The sequence below is a fragment of the Anser anser genome (assembly GCF_964211835.1).
Source record: "Anser anser genome assembly, chromosome: 1".
NCBI classification, from domain to species: domain Eukaryota; kingdom Metazoa; phylum Chordata; class Aves; order Anseriformes; family Anatidae; genus Anser; species Anser anser.
Genome location: NC_139720.1, coordinates 79147359 through 79167219, shown reverse-complemented (window position 1 = coordinate 79167219; position 19861 = coordinate 79147359). Strand labels below are relative to the sequence as shown.

The 19861-nt window shown below is 40.6% G+C and overlaps 1 protein-coding gene across 19 annotated transcripts in view; it reads left to right on the top strand.

Moving 5' to 3' along the window:
* The window catches only part of SOX5 (SRY-box transcription factor 5), a 569059-nt gene that overhangs the window by 384237 nt on the left and 164961 nt on the right, over positions 1 to 19861 (top strand). For 17 of the 19 annotated variants that reach the window (XM_083818461.1, XM_083818460.1, XM_083818463.1 and 14 more), the window contains one exon: positions 19699 to 19785. The exons of the other annotated variants lie outside the window; for them this stretch is intronic. In XM_083818461.1, coding sequence (XP_083674587.1) covers positions 19699 to 19785 — 87 coding nt within the window. The remainder of the gene's footprint in view (positions 1 to 19698; positions 19786 to 19861) is intronic. 19 annotated transcript variants of the gene reach the window in all.

Sequence of the window (19861 nt, the reverse complement as noted above, 5' to 3'; positions counted from 1 at the left end):
TTCATCTTTTATTGAGAGTCAAAGAAATGATGTGAAGTTGGGCTGTCTCTCCATTTACTATGGCAGGCCTGTGGTTAGGTTCACAGAAAGAGGATACTAAATATTCCTCTGTGCTCTACAATTTTTGTCTTGCAGTCCCATACCATTCTCACCTAGTGGTGCATCTCAGTGCTTCACGTATTCCTAACTTTTCCCATACTGAGGAATAAGGAAATAAGATCATTTAAGCTCCATGCATCATAGTTTGGTGCCATCAGGTTTGATGTTCTGTATAAGTGTCAGGTGTTAGGAGTCTTAGCCCTTAGTCAGAAGAGAAATATACGTTATCTAAAACCTCTGCGATTTTTTTTTAAAAAAAGCAAACCAAAACATTTTGAAAGTCTCACCCAGATGAATGACTTCCTTTTGACTGAATGGGTCTGTTCCCTCTATGACTAGTGTATTATGTAGGTGAATAGGATCATTCATGTTCTTTTGAAGTGGGACACATTGGGGAACAATCTTCCACGTTCCATTACTGCAGTCAGATTTCACATGATGATGATGAGGTGATGTTTAGATGATATTCATGTCCTTGTACACTCTTTCTTGACTGTGATACTCTACTTTTGTGGAATCTACATATTTATTTATAATCTTTTTTAAAACGTCTCCCCTGTGTCCCTTGACTTACATGGTCAGATGTGCCAGAAAAATAGACTTTTTTTTTGTTGTGTTTTGGTCTATTGGTCAGGACCAAAAAGATGAAGTCTCAAGTTTCAGGAAAGTGAAGGAGAATAAAAAATATCCTCAAGTTTTTATGTGTCAAGGTCAAAGTATTTTATCTGAACTACCCTAACTGTTAAAAAAAAAAAGGCCATATTGTCAAATGAAAATCAACTTTTGTGATCAGGGATCAAATTGTAATTCGTAAAATAAATGTAGCTTCACTGTGGTACCATCAGAGATCCCCTGCCATACTGCTCAGCTTAAGAAGTTGTACATTTCTCTGGGTGATATCATTGTGTAGGTAACCAGCAGTCATTCATGCTGCTATTTTACAGCCCTTCAGAAGACTCTGTGCCTGGAGGTGCAGTCTGACCACTGATACAATGCCTTCACTCTGAACCAAACAGCTTTCCTATGCTGTATAGTATAAAATCAAAAGGTAAAAGTTTGTCTTTGGTTTCTCATACTGCTTCGTGTTAATAGGGCGGTAGGGAACAGAAATGAAAAAAGTAACAGGAATCCCTTTATCTCAAAAAGTGAACCCACAGAAAATTTCAAGTAATTTTCTTTTCTTGCTGTTTTCAGAAACAGACTTGTATACAGAGATGATCAATTTGATCTGAGAAAATAGTCTTTTACAAAAGAAGCTTTAAGCAAGATCTTCATCAGTCATTCACAGGAAGATGCAGGGGATTTTGGTTCTATTTTCTTTTCAGTCTTTTCCAACCTCCTACGCGTCTGGGTTATAGGTGGGGTCAAGTTGGGAAGCATTAAAAGTCAGAAATGAACCATTTTTGGTATGCTTAACATTTATTCAAAAGTAAGAGAAGGTATTCGAAAGACTTTCTTAGCGAGTAAACTTCCACGATCATTTAAGAGAGACAGGTGATTCAGGGGGTCTCAGCAGCGTCTATGATTTTAAGAAATTATCTGTACTTTCACAGTTTTAGAGGTTATCCCCCTCACTAACAGAACAATACGTTCTCTGTGACGGGCAACTTAAGGGATCGCACCGCTTTTATTCCTTTGGCCCTTGGCTGCTGTTTTGTGTGCGTGCTGCTGGGTGTTCTTAGTGGCGAGTGGATTTCACTTGCAGCAGGGAAGCGCGTGTGTATGTGTGTGCATGTGTGTGCCAGAGGGACAGGGAGGGGGGCAGAAAGGAGCCTGTATGAAATGTTCTGGGGAGCAGGGCGAAGATACTGAATGGCAACATTTAGGCATTGACTGTGACATTGTATTAACCTTTTTAATGGATGTATGTAATAAAGTGACATGTAAATGGAGCACAAGGGGAGATATGACACTATATCTGGAAAAGGATAAAACAGCCAGTGAATACTGGGCTATTATAGCAGTTTGCAAACCTTGGATAAACTCAGTCAGCGGTTGTATAATTGGTTATTCAATCCCGACCCTTGTTCACAGCTCAAAGCCAGGAACACTGAGACCTGTTGCCAATTTGAGTGAATGCAGTGACTGTGCTCGGCCGGGGCCTAGCACTGGAGCCAGGCCTTTTCCTGTGGGCTGGTTTCCACCATGTCTGGGACTGGCGCAGTGACAGTAGCCCTTTTGTTGCAAAAGGCTGGCTGGTACTCCCCTCCTTTGCAAAATGTCTAACAGCTACACAAATATAAGAAAATAGGAAAAGGGACTTACTGTAGCTTTTCTCTTACCGAGTTAAATGTAGGGGCTGTGAAAAGGAGGCAAAGTCCAAGCAATAAGGGAAACCAAAGCGTGCTGCGAAAAGCTGCAGCTAGATAAGGGAAGCACCATGTTCCTCCAGCGTACGATGCAAGCTGCGGAGAAAGCGGGACCGTCTTAAATAGCGTGAAGCACAAACCATGCATCCAGCATGACACTCTCCTGCTCCCCTCCACAGCACTCACCCCTGCATGCCTCTGGGAAGCCTGTGCAGATGAAGGGGTCCCTGTCAGCCTGCTGCAGTGGCCACGCAGCCAAGCACGGGGACTTCTACCTGGACCCGCACCATAAAAAAGTACAAAACCACCGATGCTGCCGCCACGGCTTGCGTGAGTGAGGCTGGTGTGGAGGTTGCTTCTTGTGCCATGGAGGCAGTGTTGTGTGAGCCAGCTGGAGATGAGCAGGGGGAGCGCTGCGAGTACCCCTGTCCCCTCCACGCACACAGCTTCCCCATGGAGGCAGGGAGATATTTATGGAATGTCCTGACTCAGAGACCAGCTGTTTCTCTTCTAGTAAAATGGTAGTTAGAAATAAATCAGAAGAAGGTTTGATTTTGGTTGATGAAATAATGAATATTCAGTAATATATATAGAAGATGAGCCTAGATGAGCTAATGGTCCCTCCTGGTTTCCAGCTTTTTGTGAATCAATCTGCAGTGCTATGAATCTACAGCTTCTCTTTTCCCTTTTCCCCCCAGTTTTCTCAGCTTTCAGCAGTGGGATCTTGTTCCTTTGTAAGCACTATTGTTTTTTAATGCATCTAGGTTACACAGTATTATTTTTGTCATGTCATCAAACTACATCACCTCAGAGGGAAAGGAATTGTTGATTATGCACAATCTTTTAAAGTTATGAAATAACATCGAGGTAATGGTTAAAAATTATATGCCTCTAGATCACAAAGAGATGGGCTTGGGGGCTAATCTCTTTGCCATTCTGATTTACTCTAGTTCAGAGAAAATAATACAGAGTGCCCGATTTAATGAAAGGCTGCAATTCAATCAAGAGGTTCTGCTGAGGTCATATAATATAAATGGTTACAGCACCTCTTGACTGAGTTACAGCCTTGATAATTCAGTACTTTGTTGTTATTTATGAGGGTAACTTTTCAAAGTAATCTGCATATCTCCCGCTAAAACCTGCTTTGAAAATTTTATACCATGATGTCATTGAAAAAGAATTTTTTTCTTTTGGTAAGAAAAGAAAGGAAAAAAAAAACACTGCAAAATGAGAGGGGAAAGGAATGCATTGTTTTAGAATAGAAAATTAATCACTTGGAAATGGACTGATTATTGTGAAGCAAATGCAGAAAGAGTATTGAACTTGCGATACATGAGAAAAACTGCACAAACTCCTGCCGAGGCTTTTAATGGAAAATACACCACACCATCTCATTATAAACACAGCTTTGTGAGCGAAGAGTTGTAACTATGGAGGAAAAGTGGCATTATAGAAATATATATATACTTTTTATAATCATAGTTAATGTAGCTCAGCTTTAATTGAAGTATTCTGTGGGGTAGCAGGAACATGTTGTGGTAGGGGACCCTGGAATGTGGGTGTTTTGGGTGTTTATATGAAAGATGCTGCATTGTGTTTTGGTGGTGAAACTGGAATGGCTTAGTGGTCAGGCATCCAATGCACTGAGTCCATTGAAGCCTGTCCCTGTTGACATTGCAAAACCCACTCAACATGCACCTCATCTTCTTAATCCCCCAAATATTATCTATGTTTTACATTACAGTGCAATATTGTATGCAAGGATAATGCACTGATGTCTCCCTTAGGTCAATGTTTCCAATTTGGTGAATTGTAGGTGTCTGACTAGAGAGTCTACAGAGGGTGTAGAAGAATGAATACTTGAGATGCCTCATTAATTTAATATAGCTAAGAGACTAGTGGGCTAAAAGGACTCTGTAGTAGCCCCACAGTGAACTACCCAAATGTGATTTAAATAGGATGGAGGAAACTTTTTATTCCTTTATTTTCTCCAAGTTAGATGTGTTCTTTTCTCCAAGTTAGATGTGTTCAAAGTGGTAATACCTGCTTTTACATGTTTTAAACTTACAAAAAGTATCTGAAATATATATATGGAAACAAGTGTTTCAATTAAGCTCAGATCAAGGCTTTGCAGAAGCCTAGCTTTTGTGCAGAGCTCTCTAGCAATGCACACCTACAGTGCTCCTTTTTTTTTTCTCTAGTGAAAGGTAAATGGGAGAGGGAAGAGGGGAAAAAAGTATAACACACTGCCTACCTAGTAAACCACAAATCACAGCTGAGCTACACCTCTTCAACTCTGAAGTCTTGGAAAGCAAAATTTTTTTTGTTCAAATTTTTAGAATTGAAATTCATTCACAAGATTCTCTGAGAACTGAAGAATTCGTGTTGCCAAATTTAGAAGCCATTAATAGGTCCCATCTAGCTATAGTAGGAATTTGAACATTTAGAGGTGAAATTTCAGAAAGATCTGGAAAAGGTTTGATTTTGGGATTGTTGCATTACATTTCTCCATTTCACTTATCTGCATGAGCTATAATGAGATCAAGTGGTATTGTTTTTTTTTTTTTCAAATAAGAATTTATTGTTTCCATGAAGAAATATTCTAGTTGATTGAGAAATAGTTATTTACACCTTTCTGTGAAAAACAGTCATTTTAAATTTTCCTTAATCCCCTGGCCATATGATAAGTAAAATCCTGGTTCTTCTGTTATATATAAAGCAAAAGCTGATAGTTGCATTTTTGTCACTGTTACATTTTCCACTACTGACCCTCTCATCCTTGCAAGGATAGGCATAACATGTTCTATATTATGTCCTATAATGTGACCTTTTTTAGTTAGACTGCCTTTCTGTAGTCCTGATTCAGGTTGTGTTGAAATAACTGGAAAGATACTCTCTTTGATGTAATGGGAATTAGATGGGACCCTCTGGTTCCATCATCTGCTATAGCAGGGCTCAAGAAATACATGAGCAAATAGGAAAGTTTCCCAAAGACGTATGATGCTCTGTGAGGGACTTGGAAAGTTAGCCTCCATTTTATACCAAGGGTCTATTAAGGCACTTTCATTTCTTTAGCAAAGGAGCAGGAAGCTGTGTAAATCGGTGGTGTAGTGCTTAATGGTTGTGTTCACAGAACTGGGAGGCTCCAAGTTTAGTTTAGTGGTTAGAACATAGGCGAGAAAGAAAGCCAGCACAGAATAATTCTTCCTTTCTTTTCTGTTCTTCCCTGTAACCATTGTATTTTACGTGGCATTTGACCATGTCTATTTGTCATTCATGTGGCTTATTCCACCACCACCAGCCCCGAGTACATTGGAAAATGCTGTTGAAGAGGGAAGGGGGGAGATGGGAGGGCATGATTGTGTGGTTTTTGCCAATTGCAACTCTTAAGACTTTGCTGAAAGCTGCAGTTGTCAGTGTGGTTATGCGATACAGAAATTTATTCTATCAGCTTTCAAGGTATAGACGGCTTTCATTTACACCATAGCATCCCCCCAGGATTAAGTCATTTGTTGCTCTGGCATTCTCTTAAAGCCTGGTCACAAAAGAGAACTTTCTGAACAATGGGCCTGTTATCCTATTCAGCCCTTTCTGATCTATTAAATTCCCTGTTACACCATTCTGCAATTCCTCCACACCCCACCTTCCCAGACCCCCTGTTCTCAAGCAATCTGGGAATTTGCCCTTGTCATTTGCCTCACTCCACAGGAGCCCCACATCCCTCTGTTTCCCCACCACACTTTTGATACTGACTCTCCGCATATTCACATATATTTGGTATGACTCTCTTTCATACCTGCAAGCCACAGAAATGTTTAATATATGTTTGTGCAAAGACTTCGCCATCCCTTTCAGAGAGAGATAGGTTTTAAGAGAAAATAGTTCATTTTTATCTCAAGGTTGAAAAAGAAAAGCAGAATTGTGTGTGGTTCTCTTTCGAAGCATCTCTTGCTAGATATGAAATAAATTTGTTTGTAAACTGCATATTGTTGAGCACTGTGTCGGCAAGTGAGGTAGGTACTGCACGTAAGAGGTCAACGTTAGCCACAACATTAAATCACAAAAGGTATGATTCTGTATAACAGTTTGATAATGCTCTCATTCAGACAGTTCATTAACATATTTCAGACGGGTGAATGGTAAAATTGAGGTACAGTTGCTAGTGTACTTAGATTCTTTTTTTTTTTTTTTCCACACAGAACACCAGCTCTCTGAAGTTATTTCATTGCAAGCATTAAAATTTAGCTGAATTTCTTAGGGACTTGGAGTTTGTTTGAATCAAAGTTCCAAGTTACCCCACAAAGATAAAAGAAACGAGAAGGTAGACTCAGGAATCCCAGCAGACAAGCTGCCTGGATCTGTTTTTTGGTCCAATATGCTCTTCATTTACAGATTCAGTCTTTATTTGAAGGAGCTATCACTCCCAAAAAGCACACACTTTTATTGTCAGGAGAATTGGTTTTAGGGCTTGCAAGATCACATTCCTAAGTATAAGTCCAGCTCCTCATAAAGATTTGTCTTACTAATTCTCACACCATGCATTATGGTTTCTGTGTCCTGGCCCCTTATTCAGTTATAGCCTAATTAATGCTTGAGATCATAGTCAGAGGGAAGTTGTTTTTTTGTTTGTTTGTTCTTGGATAGGTAGGTATGATCTTTCTGAGGATTTTGAATAAGAGACCAGAGTCTTGGGAGAGAAAATGAAGAAGTTTGAAATGTAGCTTCATAAAGACCCGTGTTGTTAGCCTGGGTGATTTGCTGCCTTCTGTACCAGTCAGAGCTTCTCAGAGTACGCTTTGATTCCTTCCTAGCTATGGAAAGCAGAAAGACAAGAGAATACAGATATGAACACCAGTGGTACCAGATTTCTGTATGTTAAAACAAAGTGCAGCTTTCACTTATTTAGAGCAGAAATCTGATGTCTGTCATCCTCACACCTCAGAAGCAAAGAGTGAATGTGATCCTGAACTGCCAATGTGGCAGGAAAGGTAGTCCCTTCAAAATGGTTCTTTCTTCTTCAGAACAACTTCTTCATCCTGCTTCAGTTCACTTTAAGGCTCCTCTTCAATGATCTTGTGGAACGATACAGGTGAATGCTCTGGAATTGCAGAAGAAAATGGTTTTGTTTATGAGAAAGACCTTGTTTCAGTCATCCCAAGGGGATGACCTAGGGGCAGGTCTCAAACAGTTTGAGAAATATGTAAGGATGAGTGTACCTACACCTCTAGTTATCTGATGGAACAAATTAGTTCCAAGGGCAACAAGGACAAAGTGAGAAAAGGCTAACTATAGGTGGAAGATGCAGTTTGCAGCACGGAGATGAAAGGGCTATTTCTTGTTTTAAAGTAACTTCCCTTCACCAGTGGAAATGCTGACATTGTCTATATTTCTGGGGTCCGTATTCTTTGTGCTAGGATTAATGTAGTGCCTCTTGATTGTTATCACTGTGTAAAGAGCTGCACAGTGAAAGGCCTTAATTCTTGGGAAGGTATTTTCTGTTCCTGCCCTGTATCCACCTTACTGGTCCTTGGCGATTCATGAAAATGTGCTGAATGTAGATATCTTTCTTGTGGAACTAGACAGAGGACGTTGTAGCATCCTGAGGTAGATGGAGGTACTCTTAAATTTTCTGAAATAGTCTGAAAAAGTTCAGCTGCAGGGTATGCATAAGATCCCTCCCTGATCAAAAAAGAATTAAGGTTTTTTTCCCTTTAGAATGGTGGCAATCATCTGAAGGCATAGTTTATGCTTGAATCTAAATCTTATTGTCTTTACTGACAGCAGAAGCTCATGTTACTGCTCTTTGCCTCTTCAGTCTCATGTTTGCCTAGGCTGCTGCAGTTAACTCTTGGATGGCTGGGCAGTGGGGGAAGGCAGAGTTTGTGACCATTTCCAGTAGTCTTAGTGAGTGGCCGTAGCGTTGCACTGACTCTCCTGCTCCTTCAGTGCATTGTGTAATATAAGTGCATTTTGGTTTTTGACAAGGGAGTCCATTTTCTTAGTCTTGTTCTTTCCTTGTTCTCTGTATCTTCTTTGTCTCTTCTTTTTTGTTCCTCTTTGACTTTTCTCTCTTTCTGACTTTCTTTTCCCCTTGTCTAGAGCTATTATGTTAGAGAGCTATGCATAATAGAGTTTCTCTGATTTCTGTTCACTTATTTGGGGATAACCTGTCAGAACCGTTACATGGTTGAATCACCCATGTATCTTGATGTTATTCCCTAACTCAGAAAGAAAAATGCTAGATCAAAAGGAAATCCAATGTATTTCCTCTCCCTATTTACGGTGAAAATAACAGAGTCCAAAAAATCCATGAATGGAGACAAGTGAGAACAAACAGAACAAGTTGTCGAGGCAGATGGAATGCTGTACTTTGGTGGAGAAGCCTGTGTGCAAATCTTGGAAGATTATTTTAAGCAAGTCCAAAGATGACATTAGCTTTAATAATTTCTACTTAATTTGGCATAATGATTCCATGCAAGTATCATTTACATCACAACGAGCACTCTGATTTACTATGAAACTACCTGCACTTCAGAAGCTCTAGTTTACAGCGTACACATTTTAATTTTATTTTTTAATTATTATTATTGTTCTTATCTTTCTGGCATCTGGCAATCGATGATGGAGATTTTGTTTTCACATATGTTGTGCAAGAGGAGTTCAGGATGTGTAGTTGTTTAGCATCAGGCGTATGTGCTTTAATTCTCACTTCCAGGGATAAAACAGTCTGTCATATTTTTAAAGAGAACAGAAATCTGAGCCTACTGTATGTTTTCTTTGTTGTTTTGGGGGGATATCCTTTTCAGTTTTCTATTTTCAATTTTTTAAATCCTTTCAATGGTTTTATTAAAATGCCAGATGAATATTTTATGGTTCTTTCAGTATTATCATTAGGTTCAAATTATAATAGTCCGCATTTACTCTAGGAAGTACACAGCCAATCTGATGACTATAGCCTTTTCACTGCAGAATTATGTCAATTTATAATTTAAAAAAATAGGTCCAGATGATCAGAAGTTGCATATGCTTTTACCTCGGTTTGATCAATAACATGTGACTCTAAACCTATCAGCTCCGTATGTCAATATTTTGTTGTTTTTTAGCATTGTATTTTCAATTTTCAAGCATATTTGTGCTTCAGGTGCCTTACTTGCTCTTTTACTGATTGTGTTTGGACATGGAGTTGCCTGATTTGCCTTCATATTTCCTGTTTTTCTTGTACATAGGTAGTTCAAGGTTTGCATTTCACAAAGCTTATCTGTTACAGAAAGTTTACTAATGAGTCATGTCAGCTAGTAAGTATATGTGTATTCATTATTAGGATGAGAAGACATTTTGGCACTTTTTTTTCTCCTAGTAATCAAAGGTCCAAGTGCGGTGTTTAAATGGGTCACTTTCGTTTAAGAGAAAATTAACTTTTCTTCCATATGCCATTGTTCCCTGAAGAGAATTATAATACGGTTGGTGAAATGCTAAGAACGATAAAGAAAAATTATGTTAACCTGAAAAGAGGGAATGTCTTATTTATTGCCTAGCCTTGTAGTTATCCTACAAAAACAAATACTTGGGGTGTGGGGTGAGCTCTTCCTGAGTCCAACGTGCGCATCCCCTTACTCTCGCTGTCACTTCTTGCCGTTTAACTAATGGTTATATCTCGATTCACCCCTCCCCACCTCCACTCCACTGACATCATAAATTATCCAGGTCTAAATGGACAACATTCATTAGCTGTGCACTTTATGGAAAGAGCTAGCTCAGGAGCTAAACGCTCGCCCATTTTTATTAAAAGTTAAAAAGCTCCTTGCTGTCACAGAAAGGGGAGGCTGGGGGAGGTACAACGGAGGACAGTGCCTCAGAGCTAATAAATAAAAATAATAACTATTACTATTGGTTGAGTGACCCAGGGAGAAGAGCACTACCAAGCCATTTGTTGTTCCCTTTCACTTGTCAACAGCAGTGGCTTAAAAGCCTTAGCCATTGTTCAGGGCCTAATAGCACCTGTTGGGAAGATAGGAAGACAGCTGTCAAAAAAAAAGGGGGGGAAAAAAACAACAGAAAAAAAGAGGCGGGGGGAAGAGGGTGGAAACCAGTGATTAGTTCACTAACATGTATGTTGGTGCAGCTGCAAGAGGACATTTCATGACTTAGGTTCAGAGGTGAGGCCTCCTCCATCCCCTGCTCTCCAGCCTCTTTGCCCCTCAGCAGAAGACTTCCCCAGGGGCTGGCAGCAAGGCTCAGCGCGAGCAGGAGCCAAAAGCCTTCAGGAACGCCAGGCAACAGGGCCTGATCTGTGCATGCTGTTTGCTGAGAGCAGTTATAGTAAACAACAAAAAAATAGCCCCAAACCAAGCCTCAATCGCAGAAGTTGTGGCTTTTTGATCAGATTGCTCATTTCAGTTTTATTTTTATTATTGCTCTCTTGTGTTGGCAAATAAGGCTCTTCTTTGTCAGAATAAAGGTGACATGTAAGAAAGACCCAGAAGTAATAAGCCCTAAATACCAACAGCTCCCTTTACAGTTGATAATCTAGGGGCCAAAGTTGCATATGTTTTGGTGGTAGGAAATAATAGGAAATAATGAAAGATAGGCTATTTAGAAAATGGTCTCCCAAGCTTCATCGCTTATAGCCCTTGCTTTTGTCGTTTTGGGGGAAATAACAAGCACTTCAGGTTGTGTTTTTTTCCACTTTTAAAAAGTCACTTTGAGATTTTCAGGTAAAAAATGCTATAGTAACTGTGCAGCAGTGTGACACTGTTGCTGTTGAATTTCATTCGGTATTTGCAGTGGAGTGGTTGAACTTCAGAAGGATTTCCTAGAAATTCTAGCCAAACACTGTAGTTCTCAATTTATGTTTTATGATTATTTAGATGATATGCCTTTTGGCTACCTTGGGGTTTTGTTTTAGTGTTGGGAGGGTTGAGAGTTTTATTTGTTGAGAAGAGAAGATTTCTGTCAAAGGATAAACTAGAACATATTTAATGATAACTGTAAATACCTATAAAAAGTTGGTGTATAGTCATCTCAGTGAACACTTCTTTTTTTTTTTAAGCTTTCTTGCTCACTTGGAATGTGTGGAAGATGTAAAAAATTAGCAGACAAAAACCACTGCCCTCTGTTAATACTAACAATATATTATGGCTCTTTAATTAGAAACTGACTCTGTTGGTAGCTCTAATACAAAAATATATTTCAGGGGAATATGAATTTCAATGGAGTATCTCTGTCTAGTGAGACAGAAAAATAAAACTGACGTGAAAGTTAATGGCATTTAATTCCAGATGTCTCTGTTTTTATGTTGTTACTCTTGAAATAGTTTCTGGAAATATTAAAACATCTTTGTGGTTTCAGAATTTCAGTGAAGTTCAGGCTTGGTATAGTGCCTCCTTCTGTCAACTGACACAGTTTTTTTTCCTGCAAAAATCAATTCCTTCTTTCATTTAGAGATGCCTGGAATTAAAGAAGTATTAGAAAGTTTAAAGACACATATTAAGGCAAAATTCTCATTTTTCACTCATAGGAGAATATTTTTATTTTATTTTACTGTTGCCCTTCTTTTCCTAAGGATTCCCACTGGTGTAATTGTAACATCAATGAAAAAGGAAAATGTTGCTGTTCAGATGTTTCAATGTGAGTTACTCTGATTTATTTATTTATTTCTTTATTTATTGTATGTTAGGAAAGTGTGTGTGGGGGCTTTTATTTATTTATTTGTAAGTTTGGTAGTGTTAAATAACTTGCTTCCTTCTTGTCTGTTAATTTAATTAGGGGTGAAGAAGATGGTGGTAGCAGGGAGCTGGGATCATTCTAAAGATTGTGTATGCTGCAAAGGATGTTCCAAGCAAAAGTTCTGCCAGTGAAATGCCGCAGTTGGCAGAACGTGTTCACGATCAGCTATTTCGGCCAGCTCACTGGCCTGGATCTCCAAAGGCAGTCAGGAGCCTAATTCCTTTCCAGAATGAGATTTATGCTCCTGAATGCCTTTGGGAATCCAAAGCACTGAATCCGAACAAATCTCGTTGACAAAAGAGACATTGTGCTGTGCATGGTATCCAGTACCATTCGCAGCGCCTCAGATTGCCCTTCTCTGGGGGACGCAGTTGCTCTGCTGCAGGACTGGGAAAGCAGAGGCTGAATGAATCCTCTGCTGTGAGGACTGGCTATATCCTACTATTGTCTTTGCAAGGACAAGGATTTTGGTAGAGGGTAACAGTGCAGTGACTACAAACTACTCTGTTTCAGTGTTTATGCAGAATAATTAAGCTGTGTTGGTTTTATGAGTATTCCGTAACGCAGACACATCTCCATTTGAACCTGAGATGATCAGCAGCAGCTCCAGGCTTGGTGTGGAAGGCCAGGTTCTTGGAGGTGTGTGTGAAGCACACCACTGCCCAGCCGCACGGGTACACAAATATGAATTCCACACTGACAATAATGGCACAGGTGGCTGTTATCATATAGCAGCTTGCAACCGCAGATTATCATTGTGGAGGGGGTAATGAAGGTACACTTGGTAGCCTTGAGAGGGTCTGTTGACACTAAGGTATGCAAGGCAATGAGGTATGTACTCTAGAAGTTAGTGTGCTGGGAGTAGCAGGGACTGAATGAGCTGGGATTCCTTGTTGTTCTGAGTTGATAGTGGGGTTGCGTGCTTGTTCCCTGACTCAACAGCCTGTTAATGAAAGAGGTATGGTATGCAGCCCTAGAAGGGCTTGGTGGGTCATTGACATAAACATTGTCACCCCAGAAGAATCTACAGCGACTGATTTTTAGAAATACTTGAATTTTTCACATTCTGAAAGCAAACTCTGTTACAAAGCTTTATACCAATAAGGAGGATGGAAGCTGAGAAAATCTTAACTGTTGCCTAAGTAACTCCAAAATGAATGTAGACTCTGCTGCTGGGAGACTGAAGGGCTGGTGGATGATATTACATGACGAACTTGGTTTCTTTGTGTTTTATGTAATATCTAGACTATGACACTGCTCCCAAAGTGAATGAGTGAGGTGACCATTTGTTGAAATGAGACAGCCTGAAAAGTACACAGTTAACAATACAACCGTCAGTGCATTCAGGTGATGGAAACTATAAAAATTTCAGACAATAGCCTGACTGTTCCTGAGGGTGTAGTTGAATGAGATGCTGGTTTTGGCCACAAACCTATCTTAAAAAGTCCCTGTGCCCTCCCCCTGCCCTGCTTAGCCATGTGTTCCTGCCTTGTGCTGTGGTTTGCTGGCTCCTTGCTTACATCCTAAGGGATAATTAATTCAACAACTGGTAGTATAGTGTATCTGAAGAGTACTCTAACTTTTTCCTTCCAAACAAATGTACTTGTGTTTTTAGGTAACTTTCCGGTAGGTCTGGCAGTATGCATCAGTGAGCAGTTGGAAAAAACAACTGCTTGTATATTTGTAGATAGAGTAAAATCATGCTTTTAGTAGCATTCATAGATTACTGATTTTGGTTTAAAATATTGAATAATGTATATGTTGTGCTGTGGAACCTCTTCTGGCAATGTCAATTATTTTTCTTTAGCACAAGAAGCAGTACCCTTTGCCAAAAAATCACAATAAAAATGTCTTATCATTCATATAGTGTACACTTCATTAATGCAGCATGATGGATATTGCAAAAGAGAGCCAGCAACTTGAAAACAACTCTGGTATTATTAAGCATACAGGAAAACATGCAAGTATGTGCAACAAGAATACCATGGTAACCTGATGTCATTGTGCTCTGCAGGTGACTGTGGTCACCTGTGGATAGAGAAGTTGATTTTGTCCTCTGAGATAAAATGCTATGGAACTAACATGTGGCTGGGGTGGGACTTGAGACTCTGAGAGCAGGAAGGCTGGCTATCCCTGCCAGCAAAGGGAGCTTTTAGTAGGTTTGGAAGCCACCCATGGACATATGTAGCCCAGCTGTTTTCTGCACAGTGGTTGTGATGGAGTGGTGTAGTAAGAGTCATACTATGATGTGCTGGCCAAAGCACCGTAGCTTCATAATATCTCATCAAAAGTTGAATATTTCATTCAGCTCCCTGAATTTGTGTCCAAAGACCAAAAAGCATTTTGTGTGTATGAACAAAGAAACCAACAGCGTACTTCTTTCTGTCCAGTCATCGAAGCTCCAGCTAGTATTTTATCTAGCACCACATTTTTGCTTACTACACCTAAGGTGGATTTTTGTTGTTGGTTTGGTTTGGTTTGTTGGTTGTTGTTTTTTTGTTGTTGTTGTTTCATTTTTACAGTCAGACTGTTTTCCTGTTGTGGCATCTAAGTCATACATTTGAACAATATTTACATTTATAGAGGTGTTTCCTACTGTATTCTCCAAAAGTTCAAAATGCTTTTGGACCAGTAAGAAATTATGGTGCTTCCTGGAAGGCAAGAGAAAAATGTATGTTGTGTGGTTTTTGATTTCCAAATTTAAATAGATTCTGTGTTGTGCCTGCTCATGATTCATAGTGTCTTGCCTAGCTGCAAGTAGTTCCCTAAAAGCATGATTCTGTTGATGGAGAACCATATGTGTATGCAGATGCTGTATGTCTATGTAACCTGCTGATACCAACTATTTCTTCACAATGATGCTTAATTTTCTTTGCTATGAAAATTGTTTATTATTTTGTATAGGTAAGACCTTCATACCAAAAAGGGTGCATAAAAACAGGAATTTTGTGTCTGCATGTGCTTGTCTATTCTTTTAAAGGAGGAGTGGAAATCTGCTCTTAATCGTGTTTCCTGATTTAAACCAGAGTTTCATTGTGGTGCAGAACAAAATGCCAGAGGGATGGTGCATCGATAGGTGAGGATTGTAGAAATGGTGGGTGGAACTGAGGCCAACAGGTGTAACATATTTATGACCATAGCAGAAGAAAAGGGTGAATAATGGATGGGAGGGTATTTGCCAGCTCTTTCATAATATAAAGGAAGGTGCTTGCCAGAAGTAGAGGGTATATCAGCCAATGCTAAAGTTTATTCATGATCATTTATGCCGACCAAATACTCCTTCCTCTAGGAATGACATGTGTTGGCAGGAAATGTCTGGTGGTCTGGCTGGGTATTGAGCAACTCCTGGCTTCTCTCCACCCTGCTACAGATCATGTCATCATCTGCGTTGAGGCCAAACATCTTTCTTTTACTTTGTTCTAAGGAGTCTTTCTCTTTCATCGCAGGACAAGAACTGTTCACAGTAGTTATGGAGGAGGGAGCACTTGGGTCACCTCTTTGGGAGAGCAGCCGAGCTCAGACACCATTCAAGCAGGAGGCTCCAGTACTCAGAATGTTCCTCTAACTTATGGTTGACTTATGTCAGCCTCCTTCTCTTCAGTAGTAGTTGTCCCTTCTTTATAATACCAGAGCTTTGCTGCCTTCTCTCCTCCTCAAATATTGTTCTCCTGGAAGTGCCTCATGTGAACAGCCTCCATCTTGTACCCTGTTACATGATGAAATGACTTGCCTTTCTCTAGAAGCCGGCAGCTGTATGAGCCTGAAAGACTGGAGTTTTCCTTTTAGTAAATACTCAGCAAGAGCAGAAAGAGGCTATAGGGAAGGATTTGGCAGTGAAGACCATCCTTAGCTTTTATAAGTAGATTTCCTAGACTGTGACCCTGGAGGATGGATTAAAGAGAGCTACCAGAGGTGTTAGGCCTGAAGGGAAGGTAGCGCTGTGGGCCTGGTTTGGCAGGCAGGTTTGGGTACATGTGACTGAACTGATTAAGTCACTCCCAGAAGGGAGTATCAACGCCTGAAAAAATAATGCAACTTCTGGAAGTAGACTAAATGAAACAAGTCTACCAGACAGTGCTAGAAACAGTGACTCTTACTACAGCTTTGTAGTGCAGACCATTTCCTGGAAACAAACTGCTCGTTTTGAGGACTTTTGTCACAGTGATGCCCGTCTCTCTCTTCTCAGAGGGCTGTTCTCCAGAGGGTCCTGCCGTATGCACCAGTGCAAGGAAGCACGTGCAATTCACACAGGCAAGGGTAAAACAAGAGAAGCAAGATGAGACATAAATATCTCCAGAAAAGAGCTAATGACTGATAAACGTGCTGAATAGAGACAGCAGAAATCATTTCTGTGGATTCATTTTTATCTGCATTAATCCAGTCAGTCTCCTCTTCACCAGCATTTCCTTAATGACTCCTGTTATTCTGTCCATCTCAGTCTTTCTTTTTGGTGCCCTACCCGTAATCCTCTTTTATAATAACACTTACCACTTTACGTAGTCTTTCTGGAACTAAAATATTTCTAAAACATTAATGAATTACTGCTCACAAACTACCCACGAACAACTCTTTTTGTAGATGTATTCATACTGTGCTGTGGATAAACTGGGAATTGTTTTACTGTGTGCCATAGGACCCATGCTGCAAATAGGTAATGGAGGGTCTCCTTAGCTCAAGTGGGGCTACAGAGAAGTGGGGCTAATCCTGGGCTGCTCTCAAAGATGGAATTAGGAGGCGTTGAGAATAGTTGTGATACGCAGAATGGCAGAGCATGCCGTCTGTAGCTGTTTGGAATGCAAATACAGATTGTAATAATACATAGTTGTCCTGATGCATGTCCAAAACCCATAGCACTGTAACTCAGATGTGGTGAAATCGTTCTGTTAAATCCAAGAGGAAAACGAGTGCTAGAGAAGGGACTAGGCATAGCAACAGTTCTTGTGTGCAGACCACCTTTTCCAATTTCAAACTGCACAGTGTACATGCAGGCCTTAAAAGTTTTATTGACTTTCTAATGAATCCTGAGGAGTGCTTCGCAAGCAAGGTATGGTGTTTCTTTTCTTAATTTGTGCGCATCATCTTCCCAAAGAAGCCTGAAAAAAGCTGAACAAAAGCTAGGTTTGTTTCTGTGTAATTTGTGAAAGCTCTACAGTCATAACCTTTTAAGCAGTTATTTTTATTTAAGATGTATACATTTCAAATCTTCTTTTTTTAATGGGGTTCATAAATGACATAGTAAATGTTTGTTTCCAAGATATGGTGCATAATGTATTTCACAAGCAGTTACTGAAATGTGATAGGTTGAGTGTGTGAATAGCATATTTTATGCAAGTACAATATGTTAACACGGTGTATAGTAGAATTAAACAAGCTGTTATTTAATACAGCTCTTCAGCTCTGTGAAGCAAGACAGGCAGGGAAGCTATTGTATTTAAGAATTAAAGTTCTTTTTAAGTATTAGCAGGACAATTATTTGCTGGTTCTGTATCAGAATTGTGCTTAAGTGAAAATTGCGGTTCAAACCAAGAGGGGCTCGAATCTAAGTTAGTATATCGATTAAACACGATTACGCGTTTTTTTGCGAAAGGAAAGGCAAACCGTATAATATTTAGAAGTTAACACGCAGCCCTTCAGCAGGGGAGACGCCGATGAGGTGAGCGCGCCCTGTTCCACGCTCGGGGCCGTTACATTTCCACACAGCCCTCACGCTCCCGCAGCACGGAGCATCAGCTCGGACCACCTCCTCGGCGCTCCCCGGCCCTCGCTCTTCGCCTCCTCGCCGCCGTTTGCGGGGACGGCCCCGGCCGGGCCAGGCCCCGCCGGGCGCCGCGCACGTTTTGTCGAGCCGCTGGGGAACGGCTTTGTCAGGGGCTGCTCTGACAGTAGGCTGAAAAGTGCGACGTGGTGCCCGCAGGCTCCGCAGGGGGGTTCCGTAGCCGCCTTCCTGTCTCGTTTGACACGCAGAGCTACGTCCAGAGGCACGGGCGCTCGCCCCAAGTGAGCCCGAGCGCGGAGGACTGCGGGCGGTGGCGGCGGGTGGCTCTCCGCGGTGCGTGAGGCGGCCTTGCCGAGCGGGAGCCGGGGCTATTCGCCGCCCCCTGCCACCGAGGCTTCGTGGAGGGCTCCTCGCCGCTCCCCGAGGCTTCGTGGAGGAGAAATTCGGGAAATAAAGCGGGAAAAAAAAAAAAAAAGGCGAAGGGCCGCGGCCGCGGGCGGGGAGCGCTGGGGGGAGCTGGAAGCCTCCCCCCGGGGTCTCGCAGCGCCTCTTCGGAAGAGCTCGGAGTTGGGGCTTCAAGCAAGTCGGTGGGATTAGCCAAACGAGATAATGAAGGCTCCTTGTAATGGTTTTTACTGTGGGGAAAATTAACCAGTTGCTAATAATTGTATGGTCTCTAGGCCAGACGGTCCCTTTGATAAGTTAACATGTACTCCCTTTATGCTCCTAGTAGGGGGTAAACAAATGCCTGAACAAATACAAATACACATAAACACGAATGTGGAGAATAGCAGTATATGTCTTAGATCCAGATAATAAGTGTGGGTATTGTTATTTAGATGGAGCATACTGGGACACTTATCTTTTAGTACACTCCATTTTCTAACTGAATGCAGTGCTAATCGTGGGATTGAAAGCTATTGTAATTGTGTACCCATCTAAATGCTGACAAGAATATACAATTACATTGTTTGGAATTGAGTTTAATGTTCTCTGAATTTTATTAGCATTTATATTTGCTTATGCATTAAAATTCTACACAAAAAAGGTCAGAATACAAGAGTTATAGACATAAATATCAGACCCATCCACACCCTCGCTGCATTTCTGCTGAAAATACCGAACGAATATATTTTATTTTATTTTATTTTTAAAGGAAGTGATAGAATCTGAAATGAGCAAATAATGGGTTTCCATTCTAAGCAGTGCCTTTTCTCCCTCTGGATTTTGCAGTCGTTTAAAGCTTTTTTCATACCCAACTTTTTATTATTATTTATAATGTGCGTGTTACTGGAAAATCTTTCCACAGTATGCTTACCACCACGCGATGTTTAAACACACATTATAAAGTGGATGTAATTGTAAACACTCAGAGGGATATAATTACACGTAGCAGATTTAGGAGCTAATTCTTTGCTTCTCTCTCCCTCTCTCCCTCTCTGTCTCTCTCCCTCTCCCTCTTTTTACTCTGCATTTTATCAACATAATTATTTTTTGACTGCAGACTAACACCCAGAAATTGACAGGCATCCATTATAAGCAGCAACTTGTTCACCAAATTGAAAAACAATGAACTGCAGGTTTATATGTGCCCATTGTCATACGGAATTACCATGGCTTTGTTCCACAAGAGGAAAAAGCTAATGGTTTTGAAACAGCAGGTGACAAAACACATTCTTTTTTTTTTTTTTTTTTTCCTCCCCTCTTATCAGTTTGTTGATGAAGTCATTACGAACTGGGGCCCAGAATAGGGTTGGCCTTATTTTTAGCAGATAGACTTTTAATGAGTTCTATTGTGGAGACAGTCATGTTGATTTGCTTACATTTTTTTTCCCCCCCTTCACTCAGAAACTCCCAGTATTGAAAAGCTACTATCAAAGGACTGGAAAGACAAGCTTCTTGCCATGGGATCAGGGAACTTTGGAGAAATAAAAGGTAACACTCTTTCTGTGCTACAACTGAGAATTAATATACTTATATCATGGGCTTTATGGAACTTTGTTTGTTTGTT